At 36.8% G+C, this 23,576-nt stretch overlaps 1 protein-coding gene across 17 annotated transcripts in view; it reads left to right on the plus strand.

Annotated features, from left to right (window-relative positions):
- Positions 1-23,576, plus strand: part of dlg1a (discs large MAGUK scaffold protein 1a) — a 133,941-nt gene that overhangs the window by 76,222 nt on the left and 34,143 nt on the right. For 10 of the 17 annotated variants that reach the window (XM_084425406.1, XM_084425399.1, XM_084425391.1 and 7 more), the window contains 7 exons: positions 7,831-7,884; positions 12,779-12,829; positions 13,442-13,566; positions 17,193-17,362; positions 17,484-17,620; positions 19,284-19,428; positions 22,192-22,318. In XM_084425406.1, coding sequence (XP_084281532.1) covers positions 7,831-7,884; positions 12,779-12,829; positions 13,442-13,566; positions 17,193-17,362; positions 17,484-17,620; positions 19,284-19,428; positions 22,192-22,318 — 809 coding nt within the window. Of the gene's footprint in view, positions 1-1,595; positions 2,032-7,285; positions 7,385-7,435; positions 7,670-7,830; positions 7,885-12,778; positions 12,830-13,441; positions 13,567-17,192; positions 17,363-17,483; positions 17,621-19,283; positions 19,429-22,191; positions 22,319-23,576 lie in introns of those variants that run through there. The other 7 variants (XM_084425404.1, XM_084425398.1, XM_084425403.1 and 4 more) reach the window with 4 other exon arrangements.

The raw sequence follows: 23,576 nt of genomic DNA on the forward strand, positions 1-23,576 counted from the left end.
ACGGAGTGAAAACGAATCCGATTCCGAACCTATGATCCGAACTAGCAAGGTGTGTGAAAGTTTCACAAAACTTCAAACCAAGAATACTGTCGTGTGCAGCAAGGCGGAACTTGCTTTTCACGGGAGCACAACATGCATATTAAAGCACAAGACGAGCCGGTGAGAGGTGAATGTTCTCCAGCTGGAGCTATCAGTAGATCTCTTTATTAGATAATGCAATACTACTAATAATAGCAATAATATTAACAATAATAATATAATTACAGTAATGTGATGATTTATTTTTGCATAGAATAAAGCTTGATCGAGCTTAGGAGTCAGGGCTGTTTTTATTATTGTAACTCTATTAGGTATTACGGTCTTATCACTTGCCTGTATTTTGTTCCATGGTTGTTTTTTATACTGTAAATTAAAAGGTGTATGAGAATGTCTGTCAGCTCAGCTCAATTGTCATGTCAATTTAAAAAAAAAATTATTCTTATAATAATTGTTTGCAGATTAAGTTTTTCTGTAATGCAGCTGATAATTTTTTTGTTTATTTTTTTCTATTGAAAGAGAACAGAAGAATATTTAACCAATGCTTAGAGAGCATTTGTGCATGATTTGAGTTGGACAGAAATCTGAAAACTTAAAGAGAATGACCTGTTTAGTTGGCTCAAAGTTCATTAAAACAACCATTTCAAAAGCTGAAGTGATTTTCTTGTTTTATATTATAGTTAGAATATGTATAACTCAGAGTTTTAACTAATTGAAAAAGCTGAATAATCGTTCCAAACTTACTGATTAGTCGGAGAAATAATCGACGATTAGTCGATTAATCGTTCTAATAATCGTTAGATTAATCGATTATCAAAATAATCGTTTGTTGCAGCCCTACCATCAAAACCCCATGAGCTTAAATGAATGACCACCATCCAGCTGTCAGCACTGTAGGCTCAAATTGAATAACACAGAACTGTGCAAAAGATCTTACAGTGCAGGTACAAATTGAGATTAGTTTTGAATAATAGTTGTAAAATAAGGTCATAGCGAGGCTCTGCTCCGCCATCATATGCCCTGATACACCGCACCGGCCCATTCGCCCGCCCTCTTGCTAAGCATCTAATAGAGATTGCGTTCATCCTCTGTGACCTCTCACTTTGTGACCCGTGTTAATGCTTTGAAAAGCGAATCTCAAACGTTGGATGCAAATCTGCTGTTGTCCAAAGCGCGACACGCAGACCGTCCGGACGCCAATGCTGAAATCAAGAATGGAGCATTGATTATTCATGCCTGCAGAAGAGACTGTGTGCTGTCATGTGCAGTGCCCATTGGAGCTCATTAATTGGTGAGCAAGTGCAGGGGGATGAGAGCGAGTGAGGCTGAAAGAGAGATAGACGGTGAGAGAGGTTGGCAGAAGAGTGGAGCCAGGGGAAAAGGACCAGATTTACAACCACGGTGTGTCCTCTCTTCTTCCCGATTGCTCCGCAAAGTAAACGCATCACTCTTCAGGCTGCGTTCTCCATCATTTCACCTGGCGCCCACCTGATAGTTTGCCGTGGTGCCCTCTCTGCTTGGAAAACAATGACCACCTATAGCAACAACCATGAATACTGCTGTGGAGCTTACGTGGACTGTCGGACCGGGGTGACGGAGGTGGCCAACTGCAACCATCCCAGAATGCAACAGAGGGTCGGACACGTGCACAGTACGCTGACCGGGACGCCGAGGCAATTGGTGCAACAACCGCAATTCCATCATCATTTCCACCACCATCTGCACCAGCAGAACCAGCATCAGCATCAGCAACAGCAACAGCAGCCTCACCTGTCTCAACCCACCCTGCTCAACTTCCAGCAGACTCACCTGGAGTCCCACAGGGTTCCACAGTACAGCTCCTGCACCCTTCCAGCCTCCACCAAGAGCAGAGGGAAGTTCACCAACCTGAGGGATAGTGTGAAAAAGAGCCCCACCAAAAGCACCGCTAAAGTCAGAGCTTCTTCCAGTGCCTTGTGGCTTGCCAATTCTTGGGGCACGTTTTCATTGGATAAGGTATGTGGGAGTCTTGTTGAGAGATGAGAGGTGTTACTGTAGAGTAGTGCACTGGGGGAGGAGGTTGAGCTGTGAGGATGTGAATTTCAGATAATGCTACATTGTTAATCTGAAATGTCTGTTATGTTGTGTTGGATGATTATATGGTTGTTTCTCAAGATTTATTGTCAGTGGTTGCCAGGGCCTTGCAGACATGATTTTGGAGGTGGAAGTGATATAATTTAAAGATCCAGGTTCATGTCATGTATTGAAATTAATTGACAGACATGGAAAAAAAAAGAAAAAAAGGTACATATCCCCTTACCTGTCAGGGATCACTGGTGATCCCAGATTATTTTAGTTCAAAATATGTTTGAGCTTATATATCTCAATATTAATAACAGTCTGGTTAATTTTGAGTCTTGAACTATAAACTCTCAAGGGTTGGCTTTCTAAATGTATGTGTGTTATGTTTCTATTCAGAATTACTTATGAGCAGTAACCTTTTTATTTTGGGCATTTCATGTATGCAGCACTTGCCAAAATTGGGGGTGATGAGGAAGGGGGGCCAGTTTTACAATTCAAAATTTCCGGGTCGGTCATATTTTTAAAGAAATTAATACTTTTATTCAGAAAGGATGCGTTAAATTGATCAAAAGAGACAATATTTCTACATTGATAATAATAGAATAGAAATGTTTCTTGAGCGGCAAATCAGCTTTTGAATGATTTCTGAAGGACCACGTGACACTGAAGATTGGAGTTAAAATGTATTTTAAACTTTAATGCTATTTCACAATATTACTGTTTTTGTTGTATTTTTAATGACTTTTTATTTTTTGCCTTGGTAAACATGGAGACTTTTTAAAAGAAAACTTTAAAAACCAACCCTTACCAAACGTTTGAACTGTAGTGTGTATGTTTTTAATTTATTTTTGATGTAGTTTTTTTAATTGTTGGATCCTTACCAGCAAATACATTTTTTTGTTTTAGGAATCTATGTTTTTGTCATCATATTGACACATTTTGTAAGCAGTGAACATATTTGAAATCTTTTATACACATTTTACACTATAGTGGTTTTTGAAAAGGAATTTTGGAATCAGTACATGATTTATTAAAAAAACGTAACATATATATTTTTTGTATTATGCGGGTATTAAATTGGGGTATGTTTTGGATTGTTATTCATTTGAGACATTGGTGGGAGCTTTAGGCTGAACTCTAAACCAGTCTCTCTGATCAATGCTAATGATTGATTCTAATTTTAACTCTGAAATCACAGGTCATGACTACTGTACAACCGCCATAATAGCATGCAGTGTAAATAGATTCTTATATAAGTTACTCTGGTCAATTTAGGCAGGACAACATGCGCTCATGTAAAAAGTTGTGACTGAATTGGTGATGTCTTGTGTGCTGTTGTCACTCAAATATAGTACCATAGTACATGCCTTAGTCTCAAGTCTCTGCCATAACCCCGAGTGTGAGGGTTAGTGAAACGGAAACCCTTTCTAATTAGTAGTTGCGGTGATGTGTTTGTTTTTGACTGGGTGAACTGGACTGTTGTAACTGAATATCCGTCTCCTCTGGCTGTGTTGTTGGTGCTTGGACAAGCGCCTGTGGATCAGATCGCTTTTGTTTGGGAACGCTGACACAGACGGGCTGTGTAGTGGGGCCAGTTTCAGCGGATGTCTCCTCACTGACAGCATGGCAACACACACTTTTGCTCCTGTAGAGCTGGAATCTGCTGAACTCCCATAGATATCTGCTTGCGTCAGATCCTCTCTGCACGGTCCACATCATGTAGGCTACACTGTGTTTCTATTTCATTTCTGAATTCATGATTATAGCCTCGATTCTGAAATGAGATCTGTCAATCAAAGTCACTTTGACCATGGAAATTTTGAGACAAAAGGGTTTTGAAAACTAACACAGGCTACAGTATGAAAGGTACTATACGGTTATCCGGACCACACGTGACCACAACCGCTCTTGGTTGGTCGTAACCCCAGTGACGGGTAGGTTTAGGGGTGGGGTTGGGGTAGGTCATCACATGTGGTCCGGATAACCGTATAGTACCGTATGTAATGATAGCTACCTTGCTGGCTAGCTGTTTGTCAACACAAAATCTTCCCAACATAAACTTTTGACAATTAACTATCTGTAATACATGCAAGTAAAAGTTGTGTCTTCCATTTAAATTAATTTAACGTTTAGTTTTATCATAATGTAATGGTGTTTATTATATAATTTTCTTAATTTTGAATTAGATAAATAGTGGCCAACGTGGCCATAAATTAAAAAGTCATGGGAACTAATTCTTAAATCATGGCTACAATATCTTTTAATGTGCTTGGCTCTGTACTTCTAGAATCAAAACTGTGGAAAGAATTTCACTGTTCTGTATGGTTGTAAAGCTGGATGGATTTGCATAATTCTTTTTTTAAAGGGATAGTTCACTCAAAAATAAAAACTTTCTGTTAATTTACTCACCCTCAGGCCATCCAAGATGTAGGTGTCTTTTTTTTTCTTTAGTTGAACAGTAAAAAATATTTTAAGCTGAAACCATGGTCCTTTGTGATTCATAAAATGCAAGTCAATGGCTACCATCACTTTGAGAGTCAAAAAAAAGTTTCAGGCAAAACCAAATTAGTACCCGTGGCTCCTGGCGATACATTGAGGTCTTATCAAGCGAAACGATCGGTCTGTGCAAGAAACTAAACATTATTTACAACATTATTACTAGTGGTCGACCGATATTGGTTTTTTGATGGCCGATGCCGATATCTTAGAGAGCAGGGTGGCCGATGGCCGATATAAAGCCGATATTTTTATATATATTTATTTTAATCAATATTTAATAAATTAGAAATAAATTAGAAAACAAATCTTTAAAATAAACATGCTTTTATACTTTAAATGGCAACTTCTTGAATCTGCAATCCTATTACAGTATTTTTCACAAAGTAACTGTTTAGAAATATATGAATATGTGAATAAAAAGAAGGTAAACACTGTAACAGGGCACTCAGTAAACTGGTAATTTCGTGCTGGTAATCATATTTTTTTCAAATAAAGACAAGCTAATTTTACATACAGCACAGTGAAAACGATATGAATATGACACAGTTGGCAACTGGATATATCACAGATATGAATATGACACAGTTGGCAACTGGTTATATATCAGCATATTTTAAAATGAAGGATTTAAAGTTTTTCGATCGCGTCTCCTGTGAAGCTGATCTTCTGTTCGCATTCACTCACTTCGCACGGACCGACCGTCACTTGCTGACAGTAATGCACACTTCACAAGATATCACAGCTGGATTCTATTAAATCTGCAAGGTTTGTGAAATTAAATGTTTATTAGATATTCAGAGATTTGTTTAAATGACGTAGATGCGCATTTGCTGAATGTTGACGGCAAATGAGAAAGTATTTTAGCCTGATTGTTTGCCTTTTCTGTTACAAATAATATAAAAGCAAACGCTTTACTTTACTTCACATACCATTTCCTTTCTTTGTTTACCAGTTCTGTCTAACAAAGTATTAGATATGACTGACAGAGATCGTAAATTAATGAAGACGGAGAATGTGAGTGAGCACTGTGTGATCTGAGGAGCTGCCGTTGCCGTTCTCTTCTGGCGCTGGTGTTCTCAGCGCCGCCCGTCAAAATAAAAGTCCGGAGCGCTGTCAAAATAAAAGTCCCGCTTCCAACACATCGGCCAATCAGAAAAACGTATCGGCCAATGCCGATATTTCAAAAATGCCAAATATCGACCACTAATTATTACCTATATAATCCACAGCCTCTGTATCAACGGTTCTGAGCTTGTTCATTGCAGTCTGGAGCGCGAGCTAGCGATGTATGCGCGGGAACTCAAACGTTGGGGAATCTCTGAAAAGTCTGTCTTCCCGATTGAGATCGCACAAGCGAATGTAATCTTAATTTTTTAGATAGGTTGCGGCATCCAGGATAAGCACAAGTAGCACTTTGATGAACAATGCAACGCATGCGTCCTTCCTCTCTGTTGTAAACAAACACAGCGTCAGCTCACGTGTGAGTGAGTTCGCTCCCACACATACTGTACGTCATTATGAGACAGGAAGCTCACGCTCCAGACCGTTTGCTGAGGCTGTGGATTACAGCTAATAATGTTGTAAATAATTTTCAGTTTCTTGCACAGACCGATCATTTCGCTTCATAAGACCTCAATGTATTGTCAGGAGCCAGGGGTATTAATTTTTTGAGTAAATAGATTTTTGGGTGAACTATCCCTTGAAAGGAACTGTTGGATTTCCAAATAGAAATCGGTCACAGTGCACTTCAGTTTTGCTTAGCAGTTGTTGTAAATTAATGCAGACTGTTTAGTTCAGGTGTGATGTAGTCTGAAGTTTCTCTCGCTGGCACACATTTTCAACCTGCAGGAATAAAAATGACGGTGGCTATTTTCATATTTAAAAGGAAGAGCTATTCCTTCTCAGCCCTGCACAACAGGATACTGATTGCTGGACTGATGATTTATTTTTAGCCCTGTTGAATCTTGAATCACAGTTACCTTAATGGTTATGTCTAAAGAAAGGTTTGTCCTTCAAGCGAGCCACAAAATAGCATCACAAATCCTTTACATTGATGGGGATTCTATCACAATTTACACTTTTAAAGCTCTTTTGCTAATACTACTGAATACAATAAATATTATTGTATTGAGTGTTTCATTCCAAAACTGTTTGCTGTTATTGATTTATTTTTTTATTTTTTTAGTCTGTGGAAAACAAAAGGAGAATATGATGGTTCTTCAAGTGGTTTTCAGTGTCCAGGTCTTTTTTTTTTTCTTTTTTTTTAGAATGAAAGTAATCATTATCCACTATGCTTCAAAATTGTCCTTTTGTTTTTCACTGAAAAAAATAACAGTAGAATTAAAGTAACATTAGAGTAAATATTGTAAGAGTATTTTAAAGCTTATTTATAAGATCTTTTCATTATTAAATTTCTTTTATCTCTTTTTTTCACCCTTTACGATCTAACTTTTATGCTGTGAATAATGTAAATTGAATGTTTGCAGAGACTTTTGCTAATAAAACAATCAAATTTTGTCATATGATTTTTTTTTGTATTGTTTCCATTACCTCATCTTCTCCCTCTCTGTTTAGAATTCTGTTCAATATCTGTTTTAATTAGTGGGTTTTTTTTTTAAGAGAATTCGTGAAAATCAGTACTGCTGTGTATCATCTGGTCTGACCTTTGACCTCCACTGTCATTGTTTAGCAGGCAGATGTCATTCCTCCCTCCGCTCCCATAATCCCTGTGATCCCTATCCCACCCGTCCCAGCCGAGACCACTGCCATTCCAGCACCCACGTCACAGGTCTTTTTTTTCCTCATGTTTTCACTCCACCCACTCAACGATGGTTTTCTTGACTTAGAGAGATTACAGAGAGAATGCTATGTTATATTGCTGATGCGCACTTGTACCTCAAAAGCAATTGTGCAAGTGAAGCGTGTGATACATGTTTGCTGAAGGATTAGGTCTGCGCTGGTTTGTTATGCCACTGTATTGCATATTCTGCAATATGTTATGCTGTGTATGGATACAGGCTGTGCTGTCAATCTCTTGCAAATGCCAGAGTAATACTGTATCAGCATGCCAAGAGTAAGTGATGCTTTTTTTATTGGGTCTTTTTCTTATCTTTTTAATAGTTAACTGTTCATTTCACTATTTCATTCTCAGTAGGTTAGGGACAAGAAGTAATGTGCACAGTTATGGGTCTTGATTCGTATCAGCCCAAGTATTAATGAATATTTCTCTTGCAGGCAAGCCCAGCACCGGTGGTGGTGAACACAGAAAGCCTCGACACCTCACCCTATGTAAGTCCATATGTATGTGATGTATCTCTTCATGTACTGCACTTTGTGAAGAGTTAGATTATTGCAGAATGTTGTTAAGTTTGTAGAATATTAACTGACTTTATAGAAAGTCATTTTAAGATCCTTTTAACTGTCACTACAAAAACAACAAATATTACATTGAATATATAACTTTTTTCTGAGAAAGTAGTCTCAGCAAAGCTGCATTTATTTCATGAAAAATACAGTAATATTATGAAACAGTATTACAATTTAAAAAAGCAGTTTTCTATTAAAAAGTAATTTGTTCCTATGATGGCAGAGCTGAATTTTTTATCAGCTATTACTTCAGTCTTTAGTGTAACATGATCCTTCAGAAATCATTCTAATATGCTGATTTTGTGCTCAAGAAGTATTTCTTCTTATTATCAACGTTGAAAATGGTTGTCCTGCTTAATATTTTCGTAGAAACCCTGATTTACTTTTTTTTTTAAAGCTTCTTTGATATATAGAAATAAAAACAGCATACATTTACTTAAAATAAAATTTCTTTACTGTCACTTTAAATCAATTTAATTTGTCCCTGATAAATACGATTATTAATTTCTTATTCATTAAAAAAAAATCTTACTGACCCCAAACTTATAATATTGTGTGGATGTTTTTTTTTTAAATCTCCAATATGATGTTCAAAGACCCACAAAAATAAGATGGTGTTCTGCATAATGACAATAAGGATGCGGATTTAATTGAATCATAGGTCAGAAAATAAGCAAATTAGAGCTGTCCATTATTCTTAGTGCTTTTTCACTTTCAGTTGAATACCAAACTATAGTCTACAAATCGGTTAGAAAATGTTGACTGATTTAATGACTTAAAAACAGAAGAAATGAAATCATCTTTAATCAAAAATATGGTCTCTCTTCATTTATTCACAAATGTGGAGTCATTAATATTAAGAAATGTAAAATGTGTAATCTTTTTTTTTTTTTTTTTTTTTTTACATTTAGGAGATAATTTCCTTGTCTTATATTTTGAAGTTCCCCTACAGTATATGTGGTTTTAGGTGTTATGGAGTATCCTTGTTCTAGCTTGCATGTGGATTTAACTGGATTTAGCTTTCCTGTAACTCAAACAGTAGAGCGTTGGCGCTTGCAACGCCAAGATCATGGGTTCGGTTCCCAGGAAAGCAAGAACTGATAAGAATGTAAATGTGTACCTTGAAATGAATTGTAAGTCGCTTTGGATAAAAGCGTCTGCCAAATGCATAAATGTAAATGTAAAATGTAACTGTGGTTGACATTTATCAGGAACCCATGACTTCTTCACCCCCATTCTTCTCTTAGTCTCAGCAGCATCTCATAATCCTATACATCCAGAGCCAGAAAGCCTGCTGAGCTGACTTCTGTCATACTTCATTAAAGACTCACTCTGAACACTAGAGTTATCTGAATGAGATAGAGCTAAAGTCTATAAAGAAATGACCATGAGGAACTCTTGACTGACCTCATTAAATACTCCACATTATTAGTGCTGGAGCTTCATTCTGTTGCCATGTGGCTTAACATTGCTTGTTTCTAAGGCTGTCGGTTGTCTGTAAATGTTTTTATGTCAGTAGTTGTAAATGTTAAAGAAAGTAGATCTGCACTTGAATGTAACACTCACTGTAACTTAGTGAATGACAACCAAGACAGATTCACCCAGTATTAAAGGTTTGGTAGGCAATTTCAGAGAGGCTGGCAATAGCAAGCTAGCTTTGAAAGCATGAGATCCCACCCTCCCTTCAAAGCCACTTCTAAACTCTAAAACACATGAACGTACACAGCAGAAGCTGCAATGCGTCACTAGACGAGAGACAGCGTTAAATTACCTCATGTCTCAAAGCACATACCATTACAATAATAATGAACGAATAAGACATACAGAGCTCTGACTTGTACCACCTGACTGCTGCAGATTCATTTCGGCATGGAAGTGTTGACGCGGAAACGCATAAATATGAGTCTGAGGACGTGAACAGCTCCGGGTAGAACTTCACTGGTTGCCGTCTTGTAATTACTGGTTCAGGAGGAACTATAAGCGGCGTCTGCATAGCCTTACGGAACGCGCTGATGACGTGTGATGTCCGCGCAAGTATGGAAATACATATGTTGACAGGCAGGGATGACATCGTCAGCCTGAATGCAATGATTGAACGAACAGTTTTTGGTCCTGAGACTTCCACAGAAGTCACCACTTCTATTATTGATTGCTATCAGGATGTGAAGAGAATTTCAACAAGTACAGTATAACAAAGTGTTTATAAAAAAAATTGCCTAGCCTACCTTTAGATGTATAGAGTCGGCACTCACCAACAGTAAACAACAAAAAACTTTGACTGTACAAATAAACACAAAACATACTGTAATTGAGGTGAAAACTAGGTCAAATGAGGAATTTGAAGGGTTGTCGTTCGAATTTTTGTACATTTGTATGTTTTGATGTTATCTGGAAAATAACAGAAAACTCCTGAAAAGTGCAGGATTTTTCTCCATTGTATTACCCAGAGATAATGCATTTTTGATACAGAGTCTGCCAGCAGTCCAGCTGGTGGATTTATAGTTATCTGGCTTGTGGTATACAAAATCCAAATGGTCTTTTAATAAATAAATGCTTTTAGAATAGGGTTTTCTTTAAAGCAATACAGTATAAAGGCCAATGTTGATGTTGAGCAACTCCTTGTGCATGTACTGTACGTCTATTCCTGTTTTGATGGTTCGTTATATTACGTAGATATACTGTAGTAATAGTCTGATATTGATCGTGTAAATGCCTGTATTGGCTCTTATCCATGTGGCTGGTTTTTTGTGGCCATATATGCAGCATGTTATCAGCATCATCGTTTAGCAGTGCTGAAAACCTCTAAATGGTTCCCAAAGAAAAACAACTAAAGGCTATTGTCAATGGAATTAACTTCGTAGCTGACAATCTGTTAAATATATGTTGTAATGCAAAACTGAAAAGGCCTTTCTGGATATTGTATATCCTTTTAAAACGGATACAAAAAAGAAAAGCATTTAAGTAATAGCATGAATGTTATTGTAGTATCATGCTGAGAGCTGGTGGCATGATTTGAGTGTAATGCTGTATTGGGCAGTGTCAGTATTGACGTACATCTCTCACTCTCCTTTAAACCCCACCCCCAACACCACTGATTTCACAAACAGATGTTTTCAGCAGCAGTTACAGAAAGAGAGAGCAACATTTTTTGTATTTAAGGTCTTAAAATGTCATTTAGAAGCTTAAAGCAGAGCCCCCAGAACCACACAAGCGTGTTAATGCTGATTTCTGGCCTGTTTTCATTTATCTCAAGCATTTAGTCCAACAGTTTTCTCTACCTAGGACAGCTATCCAGCCTCATTTAAATGAAACCTCATGTTCAACTCTTCCTGAGTGATGTTTGCTCCATGTACACACTCTCTCTCTGGTATCTTCGTCCATATCATGTGAAATTTAATGGGGTTTACTGGGTGTTACATGGTCTTGACTTTGTAGAAGTTGAAAGATTGGATATAGTTTTACACATGTCAGTAGGTGGTTAAGTTACGGTTACTTTTAAAACAGTGTGTTTTAAAGTTTATTTATACTTTCATTATAAGTGTCTTACTGTGACATTTATTGAGGGACAAGTCTAAATTATTTACTGCGGTAATCAACATTATGCCCCAAATGCTTGTTGATACATCTTAACTCGTGCTGAACCCAGAACGTTGAAAACGAGTGGACTGGTGTGCGTGTTGAGCCGACAGCTAGTGTCTGTGTGCTTCATAGATTTGGTTTCTGTGGCCTCTCTGGCTGAAATACCCAGTAATTGGCAAGAGATGTAATGCTGCCTGAGTATTGTAGTGCCAAGAACTGTAGAACCAGTTGAGGTGAAATGGAAAGAGTGGAAAGAGAAAACACTGAGACTTTTCCAAACAGTTTGTTCTTACATAATTAGAGCACTTTCCTAGCAACAACTTTTTATTATATAAGATTATTTTTGCCCATAATCAGTCCCAGATGCAATCTGCAGACAATTTGAGTGGATTTACTATATATGGAACGGAGACTAATACTTATTGGTTGTTGAAAACATAACCAGCGAGGCAAATTATTAAATGAATATTCCTGCTGATGAACAACAAAACATCAGCAATAACACTCTCAGAAAACAAGGTCACTGGTCGGTACCCTTTCATTTAGGCACTAAAATACACATTACGGTACTAATACTAAACTTTTTAAGGTAGGCTACTAATATGCACTCTTGAGGGGTAAATAAGGTACAAGGGTGTAACTGGAAAGGACTGCTTTTTTTACCTTTTATTTCTGAGAGTAAAAGAGATCAGAATGAACAGTCCTCTGATCTCTTATTGCTGTTGTTTTCTATGGTGTAATGTTTGTATTATATGTCTGTCTATAATAATCTACAGTATTATATTAGTACATTTGTGCATTTCAATAATAGACCACTAGTGATGCGAATTGTGGGGAAAAAGCAAGTTTGGTTCCGATTTCTCTCTTTTTTTTTTTTCTGGTTCCTTAACACTTCATTAGAAAAAATGCAATTTTATTGCCAAATGGTGAGAGAATCAACAAACAAAAATAGATTTAAAACAATTCCTCCAAAAGGTGTGTAAAATACTTTTCACAGTCTTTGTGAAAAGGCTGCAATCAGCCGTATAATAACTTGAACTGGCGGACATAATTGTTCATGACATCTATTTTTGAAAGAAAAACAAAATCTAGTAATCACAAAAACTCTTCCTGAATTATAGAAACCTGCAGAACTAATACATTTTTTTTGGGTGACACTAATATAGAGGAGGGCATATGCTCATGTTGATATATTTTGACATTGTATATTGACAAAAGTCTTTCGGTTAACTTTCAGGTGAATGGAACAGAAGCTGATTATGAATATGAAGAAATTACACTTGAACGGGTAAGATTGCGGTGACTGAAAAAAAAAATGGCAGAAATCGCTTACAATGTCAGTAGGATTTACAATACAATATTTAAAGGTATATGTTATTTTTATGGAGGCTCTGAATAAACTGCATAATGGTTGTAGGCTACAGTGTAACGAAAAGAGATGTAACGTTTTCATGCTCAGGGTTTTAAATTGCCACTCAAATGTTAACAGAAAAAAAGCTTGAATCACATTGTTAGGACAATACAGAATTTATTACATTTAATTTCTACTTGGGCTTTTTTAACATTTGAAAGTTGTACAGTATATGTTAACTAACATGACCTACAATGAACATTTATAATACTACATTTATAAATAAACATAAATAAGTTCGGAAAAAACTATTCATTAATTCATGAACCCTAATGCATTAACTATAACTAATGTAAACGTATAGATCATCATTATACTGTACTGAATTGAATGAATATATATCTGAATCAAATAAATAGATCAACTGGCTGTAACATTTGCATGCACATATATTTCTCCTTTGATTTCACTTTGTATTTAATAATGTCATTATGCTTAAAGGTCTATTTTTTTTCTTTGGTTGACTTTTTTTTTTTTTTCTCCCTACAGGGGAACTCGGGCCTGGGTTTCAGTATTGCAGGCGGTACCGATAACCCCCACATTGGCGAGGACCCAAGCATCTTCATCACCAAGATCATCCCAGGAGGAGCTGCCGCACAGGATGGCAGACTCAGGTCAGAGAATATGTTATTACCCCCAAAGGACAAGTTCATAAGAATGTCTCCTTAGGCCTGTTACACATCGCCCACATAAGCAGTGCATGTTTATTTCTGAGCTGGTATGAACAGGTTACAGGATAAGTATAAGTAGCACAGTTATGTGTAGCTGGAGTAGCAGTAGTGGTAGTTACTTTCGACTGCTAAACCTGCCACACGTAGAGTGCTGAATTCAGCAGAAAACATTGAAAATGCAGTAAAATGTATCATCAAAATCTTTTGCAATCTGCCAAGCACACAGGATGCTAGCATACCAGACCATGTTCCCTCGGGCAGCGCCTAGTGGTTCTGTCAGAGCGTCGTACAAGCTCAAATTCAAACACCTTTACACTGTCACACTCACTTTTTTCACTTACAGAAATAAAGTTCTGCACTTATACTTCTGCTCTAGGGTGAACATTTTAAATAGTTACAATTTAACATAACTGTTTAATTGTAAAACATTCGGCAGTCATTACTCCAGTCTTCAACATCACTTGATCCTACAGAAATCATTCTAATATGCTGATTTGATGCTCATGGAACATTTCTTATTATTATCAACATTGAAAACAGTTGTGCTGCTTAATATTTTTGCGGAAAACTTTTGTGGAAAATGGGTGAGATCCACAGAATAAAGGGAGAAAATGTCTTCTTGTGCCTTTGGATGTCAGAATTGAAATGCAAAAAAAGATTTAATTTTTAAAGGAGTCATAATGTAGAAATTTCACTTTTCCACGAGAATCAATGTATGTTATGATTGCATAATGATTGTACACTGGCCGGGAAGCCGATATTTAAAAGTGAAGCGTTTGTTTACCTCAGGGTTTGTAAAATAGGCCACGTGCACGCGCACGAAAAAACGAGATTTTGATTTCTTCCCCCTCTTGACGTCAAGACGGGGGAGGATATACCAAATATGGACACCGCAAACCTATGCCGCGGGAAGCCCGCCCTCGGCCTCTCCCCCTCAGATTCAGTTTAGTCGACTCGAGAAAGATGGAGAAACCGAGTGCACACCTGAGATGCTCTGTGGTTGACTGCCACAAACAACATGCAAATGTGTTTTATCTACCAAAAACGGACGAAACTATCAGGGAACAGTGGAGGAAATTCATTTTTAATGACGCTGTCCCAACAACTCTTTCAAGTGGCGTATCGTTAGGTGTGTGCGCTAAACATTTTACACCGGAATCATTTACAAATTTGGGGCAATATCAGGCGAACTTGGCCTCGAAGCTCCGTTTGGGAAAAGGTGCCATCCCCACCATCAGGGACTTGCCAGAAATTGAAAAGGTAAAACTGTGTTTTTATTGCTCTACTGTGGTTAACAAATAGCAGCTAACTGCTAATGCGGCTATTGTATGTAACGTTACCTTCGAGGTAAACACGGGGAATGGACTCTACGAATGCTAGCCACATCTTTCCACTTTGTTTTACACTAGCAGCTACAGTAGTGACGGTACAGGAGTCCATGCTCAGTGGCTAAAACTGTTTAAATGCAAGTATGAAAACAATATACCACTAAACATTATTAGCCAAACTCATGCAAAACATGCAGTTTGAAAATAGCTTTCAGTTAGTGGGGCTTCTGTAAGAATGTATCTGGAAATGGTGTATTTTTTCTATGACCAATCAACGCGCCCCTCATTTGCATTATTATAATGACCGTCCACAACAGCCAAAACATCGCATCAGATCTCGCGAGACAATAATGCCTTTAGAAATAAGGGTCTGAGGGGCTCTGTGTTGATTTTTTTTCCACTTTTCTTTTTTAGAAGTGCCTGAAAGACTATAATAGAGCATTGGGTATCCAAGGTAACACAACATTATGACTCCTTTAAAGAATTCTGTCGTGGAAGATGCCCCTTGAAGCTGAACGCCGACGTTTAGGGTTGCAAGCCAAAAAATGGACCGACTGGATTGAAACATGCGAAGATTATTCTACTGTTAAAGCATGAATTTGTTGTAAGCAATAGATCTGCATAAAATTCATATATGCAGTACTTAGGGGCCATAATGTATTAGTTCTACAGTTACAGCAGGAAATAATATCTAAACCTATAACATTTTTCATTTGTCTATCTCACAATTCTGCAAAATCTACTGAAAAGTAAATCTGACTTAATCCAGATTAAGTTGTTTCATAGGGTATTGTCACTTGGCATGTTTGGTTCGATTAAAACGAGCCCTGGTGCGATTTCTCTCTTCATTTGCATAAGTGTGAACTCTGCCATCCGAACCCATCTTTTGGCGCTGACAAGATGGGTCTCGGTCCACCTCCAAACAAACTCTGGTCTGGTTCGAATGAAATATGAACACAACACATACAAAAGACGCACATATGTACGCACATACATGTACAACGAGCGCATTTATCCCAACACACAGCATTGTTTTGGATGTTTGGAAAATTCGGTCTCAAAATATACGTCATAAAAGCCGACCAATCAGGTTGTGAATGTATCCCTATGCCTTTAGGTTCAGGTGCCTAATCTAAAAATGCCAATGTGAACGCTAAACAGACCAGGACAAAAACTTTTTCTTTTTTTTTTGTCCGGACCGAACTACAAGTGTGAACAGTGAACAAACCCATAGTCTTCCCTAACTCTGGGCTTTGGGTTTAATTAAAATGAATAACCACATGGACCTAAATTGTGACCCTGGACCTCAAAACCAGTCACATGGGTCATTTTTTATTATTATTGAGATTTATACATATCTGAAAGCTGAATAAACAAGCTTTCCATTGATGCTATGGTTTGTTAGGATAGGACAATATTTGGCAGAGATTCAACTATTTGAAAATCTGGAATCTAAGGGTACAAAAAAATCGAAACATTGAGAAAATCGCCTATAAAGTTGTCCATTTATGTTCGCGATTCATTGTGCTGCATCCACTCACACAAATAAATGTTTTATATCTTTACGGTAGGGCATTTACAAAATATATTCATGGAACATGATCTTTACTTAATATCCTAATGATTTTTGGCATAAAAGAAAAATCTATAATTTTAACCCATACAATGTATTTTTGGCTATTGCCACAAATATACCCGTGCTACTTGTGACTGGTTTTGTGATCCAGGGTCACAATTATGATTCCCCTCCTCATGTAAATTTAAATGGTAACTCTACAATACGGTTTCACTTGTTAACATTAGTTAACATTAAGATTAAAAATTATTGTTCATGCATTTACTATTGTTAATGTTAACAAATGAGACCTTTTTGCAAAGTGTTACCATTTAAACCTGATCCTCCTCTTGCTTACGTTATTTACTGGAAAAGTTTGTAATAGTTGTCTTTTGGTCTACTCCCAATAATAATCTTATACGTAACAACTAAATAACCCGGAAATCACATTATTTTCTGTATTGAACTGCATCCCTGTTAGTGTGGAACCAGAACGCACTTGAGCTGATGCTTCTCTTACATGCAGATTTTGTCTGTGGTGTAAAACAATGATAGATAATTTTGTTTATACTCAAATTTAGTGTTTTGATTGCTTGTAAGTACTTCAAATGGCACTTAATCACTGTGATTTATAGCGGTTTCTTTTGACTGTTTAGTCAGTGTTCTCTCTCTTTTTCTCTGTACAGAGTTAATGACTCTATACTGCGGGTAAATGATGTAGACGTGAGAGACGTAACTCACAGCAATGCTGTGGAGGCTCTGAAGGAGGCAGGCTGCATTGTCAGACTGTACGTAAGAAGAAGAAAAGCCGTCTCAGAAAAAGTTATGGATGTAAAGCTGGTAAAAGGTCCTAAAGGTAAAGCCATTTCTCATCTAAAGATTACAAAATAAAAGCCTGCTATGTCTTTTTGTGTGATCACTATAATTCACGTTAGGAAATGGTTCAGCAAATGGTTTACTCTGACCTCTGTTGACAGGTCTAGGTTTCAGTATAGCTGGAGGAGTTGGGAACCAACATATTCCTGGGGACAACAGTATTTATATCACCAAAATCATTGAGGGAGGAGCTGCCCACAAAGATGGAAGGCTGCAGATTGGGGATAAACTTCTGGCTGTAAGTAAAAACTTTTCTATTTACTGAATTTATCATCTTCACCTTATTTAATGAGATGTACAACCTATTAATTTAGAGCTCCTGCAATTGACTTTTAGTCCTAAATATTCTGTTACAATTTTTTTTGGGCAAATACACTGTAGAGGAACAATTGCATCTGACACACTAATCATTGTTAATGAATCACAACTTAAATTTAGTCATCATCAGGTAAACTGACCTTCGATTGGTCCTCTTCTGTCAGTTAAATATTATTGTACCCTGGCTTATTAAATGATAAGGCATTTTTGTTTTATGTCTTGCTTTTCAAAAGTTTGGAATCAATAAGATTTTTTTCAAATAAATTAAAACTTTTATTCTGCAAAGATACATTAAATTGATCAAAAGTGACAATAGAGAATTTGTTACGATATAGACCCTTTCCAAAAAATTTGAATATCATGGAAAAGTTTATTTATTTCCATAATTCCATTCAAAACGTTAAACTTCCATAGATTATAGATTCAGGGCCCACAACTTAAACGATTTCAAGTATTTAGTTGTTTATTTGTACATAATTTGGGCTTCCAGCTCATAAAACCCAGGAAAACAGGATTTCAAAAAATTTGAATATTACATGAAATCACACAGTAATTACACAGTGATACCATGGTCATTGAACCAGGTTTTGGTTATTTTGGCACTGTGGGCAGGTGCAAATCCTGCTGGAAAATGAAGGAAGCATGAAGTGCTCTGAAAATGTCCTGGTAGACGGCTGCGTTGACTCTGGATTACATAAAGCACAGTGGACCAAAGTCCTCTTTTCTGATGAGAGCAAATTTTGCATCTCATTTGGAAACCAAGGTCCCAGAGTCTGGAGGAAGAATGGAGAGGCACACAATCCAAGATGCTTGAAGTCCAGTGTGAAGTTTCCACAGTCTGTGTTGGTTTGGGGAGCCATGTCATCGGCTGGTGTTGGTCCACTGTGCTGTCCAGGTTCAATGACCATGGTATCACTGTGTAATTACTGTGTGATTTCATGTAATTACTGTGTGATTTCATGTAATATTCAAATTTTTTGAAATCCTGTTTTCCTGGGTTTTATGAGCTGGAAACCCAAATTATGTACAAATAAACAACTAAATACTTGAAATCGTTTAAGTTGTGGGCCCTGAATCTATAATCTATGGAAGTTTAACGTTTTGAATGGAATTATGGAAATAAATAAACTTTTCCATGATATTCACATTTTTTGGAAAGGGTTTCTATATTCTATTTCAAATAAATGCGCTTTTGAACTTTCTATGCATCAACAACAACAACAAAAATTCAGAAAAAATATATCATGGTTTCCGCAATAATATTAAGCAGCACGATGGTTTTCAACATTGATATAATAAGTAATATTTCTTAAACACCTAATCAGCATAGAATGATTTCTGAAGGATCATGTGACACTGAAGACTGGAGTAATGATGCTGAACATTCTTTACCATCACAGGAATAAATTGCAATTATTAAACAGAAAACCACTATTATTTTAGCAGTTTTTACTGTATATTTGATCACATAAATGCAGCCTTGATGAGCATACAAGACCAATTTCAAAGACATTAAAACATCTTACTGACCCCACACTTGTATAGTGTGTATGTGTTGCATCTGATATATTCATCTTTTACAGGTGAATGCTGCTTGCCTTGAAGACGTCACTCATGAAGATGCCGTGACTGCCTTGAAAAACACCCCTGATGTCGTCTATTTAAAAGTGGCGAAACCTACTAGTGTCTTTATGAATGATAGTTACGTTCCTCCCGATGTCACCAGCTGTAAGTAAGCTTATCCTGAAACCAACTGTATTCTTCTAGCTTTTTGTTTTTGGACTAAGTCTATTACCTACATAGGAAGACAAGTAAATGCATGGGGATGTTATCAGTATGGTCAGAGAGTTAACAAACTTGCCAGGCACTTTGCCTCAGTTCTGTGGTCTTTTGTTGGTGTCCCATGCTCACAAATGGCTTAAATCCCACCTCAAATCCGCTATAGACAGCACTTTCTACTGATGGGGGCAGCAACTCATGAGGACGGCCAGTAAAATTGACTGTGCAAAGTGCTGAGTGATGACAGTCGATAATGTAGCACCTTGGTGATGTTCCAGTGGCAGGCCAGATCCCCCAGCATTAGATCCTGAGAAAGGAAGCTGTCGTTAGGGCTTAAAGGCATGAAGGACAAAAGCACATTTAATCATGAAGTGCATCACGTGGCCAGCTCCCCTATCCGGCAAATCCAGCATCAGTATATGTAAAAATCAGTGCGTGTGTGTGTGTGCAAGTGTTGCAGAGGGAGTTTTGAAGCCATGTAAGGATATCTGCACATGTAGACATGCGAGTCATGCGAGTGCGCACAATGTGATTTCTTTTTTTTCTTTCTCGGAAGGCGTAAACAGAACAATTTCATTAGTGATCTCATTTCATTATATCTGTCATCCAGTCAGGCAATGCGTAGGGCTTTGACACGTGAAGGACTGTTTGATGAGAATTAAATAAATGGGTTGTCGATGTCTGCAGTTAGTAATTGCCCAGTGAGTACCCTTGACTTTATTACACTTTACATCTGACACAGTGAAATAAGGACACATCTTTTATAGTAGGGACATCAATTATGGAGACTTAAAAGGATTTTGTTTGCAGAAAATGAAATTTCTGCCACCCTCATGTCCATTCATTTTCATTTATGCATTTGGAAGATGCTTCTTTCCGATATAATTGCTCTAAGATATACATGTATCAGTTTATGAATTCTTTGGAAATCAAACTTAAGACCTTGCTACCAGCATTCTGTAGTCAGTCTAATGTTTAAGCTACTAAAATGCCCATGTTGTTATTTTGATAATTTTATTTGAATGTGTCCTTACAGTTTAATTACACAACTAAGTAATGAGTAATATTAATTAACAACATGTACATAGGGTTAGTGTTAGTTGCTTGTAACTATGTATACTGCAGTAAATGCATGTAGCGTACTGTAATAAGGAAAATAGAAAAGTGATACCGTTTGTTTTTTTTTATGTGGAAAGCAATGAGATTTTTGAAGAATCTTTGCTGTTCTTTTTCATACAAGAACAGTTGGTTACACTTTATGTTAAGGTGTCCTTGTTACAGTGTAATTATATATTTGTGACCCTGGACCACAAAACCAGTCACATGGGTAAAAAAATGTTCATTGAGATTTATACATCATCTGAAAGCTGAATAAATACACTTTCCATTGATGTATGGTTTGTTAGGACAGGACAACATTTGGCCGAGATACGACTATTTGAAGATCTGGAATCTTGAGGGTCCAAAAAAATCGAAATATTGAGAAAATCGCATTTAAAATTGTCCATTTATGTTCATGATTGTGCTGCTCTCACTCACAAAAATAAATGTTTTATACATTTACGGTAGGAAATTTACAAAATAACTTCATGGAACATGATCTTTACTTAATATCCTAATGATTTTTGGCATAAAAGAAAAATCGATAATTTTGACCCATACAATGTATTTTTGGCTATTGCCACAAATATACCCGTGCGACTTATGACTGGTTTTGTGATCCAGGGTCACATTTAAGTACTGAGAAATATTAATTCATTATGTGTACTTATACAGGTTTAGGGTTAGGATTATGTTTGTTGTAGGGTTAGTTCCATGTATGCATGATTTATAGTCATTACTATAGTAACTACATGTAACGTGTAACAGGTTATTAAAAAAAATCTCTGAAGCCAAACAATAGCTTTGTTTGAAGACCAGCCTGAAATTTTGTTATATATTCAATGCTCTCTGCACCAAAGCTCTGAAAAATGAACGCGTTGGTGCATTTTCTCAAGGTTTTATATCATTTATGCCAAACCGTATCGTGTCGTAACTAAATGGCCTACAAGAATATGTAAAATGGAGAATGAGATTTAACAACTTTGTCTGTTCCGCACACAAAGCTATTGTACAGTATGTTTTCAAAAGTTTGAATACAGCTCACAAGTCACACAGACTGCTTTTATGGGTTCTTTTGGTCCTTTTTGGAGCTTAATGTGATGTGGATCTTTCTATTCATCAGAGAATCCTGAAAAAGAGTTTTCAACATTGACAATAATACTAAATGTTTCTTGAGCACCAAATCAGCATATTATAATAATTTCTGAAGGATCATGTGACACTGAAGACCATTCCCATTTCCATCACAGGAATGAATTACATTTTAAGATAAGATACTTATATATATATGTGCTATATATATATATATATTTTTTTTTTACATAAAAAAAAATCTGACCCTAAACTTGTGACCAGCAGTGTTTGTAAGAGAGGTAATGTACTAGGAAGAAGAAGAAGTTTGTGCTTAAAGCACAAAGAGAGTGATCATATAAGATTTTAACATCCTTGCTAGGAGTGCTTTTACACACCAAATATTTTCAGCAATTTTAGTCTTTGGAAAGTCTGTAAATGTAAGTTTTCACATTAATACATATGACCTCTTAGAACATTGTCAAATGAGTTTTCATCATTGCATCAATAACATTATATCTTTGTGTTTTGGATTTTCAGCCTATTCCCAGCACATGGAGAACCATATCAGCACCCAAAGCTATCTGAGTCAGCCATTAACCCCCGCCACCCCATCTCGGTACTCTCCTATCTCAAAAGGCATGCTGGGAGATGATGAGATCACAAGGTGAGCCTTTGCCCTCCCGATTTCTTTGTCTTCCTAATCATGACTTTTGCCGTCCTGTAACATTTGATGGCTTCGGGTTCAGAGGCCATCAGTGCAGTTCCTATTGTGCATAATGATTCCTTTGCCCTTGCGAAGTGAAATGATCGTTTGTTTCAAGTGAAAGTTAATACAGATCATGACTTGCTCTTAAACTATTTCTATACAGTCTTATCCTTTGATTTCACTCGCTCTCATTTTTTCTCACTCTCATCACATCTTAGGCTGCTTTTTTGCTTTCTGATGCTGCTTTTCTCTATATCACCCTCCTGAAATTTGGAAGATAATGCTATATAAGTTTCATTACATGTAGCTTGGTGTGAAGACGGCTTCATTATTCTGGTGTAGGTACTGTATGAGAATAGCTTTTCTCTACACATAAGATAAGCCGCCAAAGGTTAATGGCATTCTTAGTACATATTTTATCTCTGCATAATGGTCCATGGCTTTATATACTACAAAACAGACTACATAAAACTCTACACTCACACACAGCTATTCATATTAGATGAGTTATTAGTTGGCATGTCCTCATTCTGCTGAAAGGAAATCATCTTGATTTAGGGATTATTCCCTTTATCTCATGTTACTGAGGTACAATCATTTTTGTTATGAATACCCATATGATAAATATTGAGCACAGACAAGTCTTAATTTTTACTCTATTTCCAGTAGCAGTGCACACCTATAACTGTCAGTGTACAGGGTGGGCCATTTATATGGATACACCGTAATAACATGGGAATGGTTGGTGATATTAAAGTCCTGTTTGTGGCACATTAGTATATGTGAGGGGGCAAAGTCCTCAAGATGGGTGGTGACCATCACATATACTAATGTGCCACAAACAGGACTTTAATATCACCAACCATTCCCATGTTATTACGGTGTATCCATATAAATGGCCCACCCTGTAGTTTAGTAGAATTCAAAATTCAGTTAATCCAATATGTGTGTGAGTTGCTATAAACTACCAGTCATAAGTTTGGTTTCTGTAAGACTTTAAATGTTTTTGTAAGAAGTATCTTATGCTCACCAAGACTGCATTTATTTTGATTAGAAATACAGAATAATAAATATATATTGTGAAATATTTTTACAATGTAAAACTTGTAACTCTTTTCAGCTATAATATATTTTAAAGTTTTATTTATGATTGCCAAGCTGAATTTTCAGCAGCCATTACTCCAGTCTTCAAGTCCCCCTGTAGTCAATAGTTTGA

This window comes from Rutilus rutilus, assembly GCF_951802725.1.
Source record: "Rutilus rutilus genome assembly, chromosome: 12".
NCBI lineage: Eukaryota > Metazoa > Chordata > Actinopteri > Cypriniformes > Leuciscidae > Rutilus > Rutilus rutilus.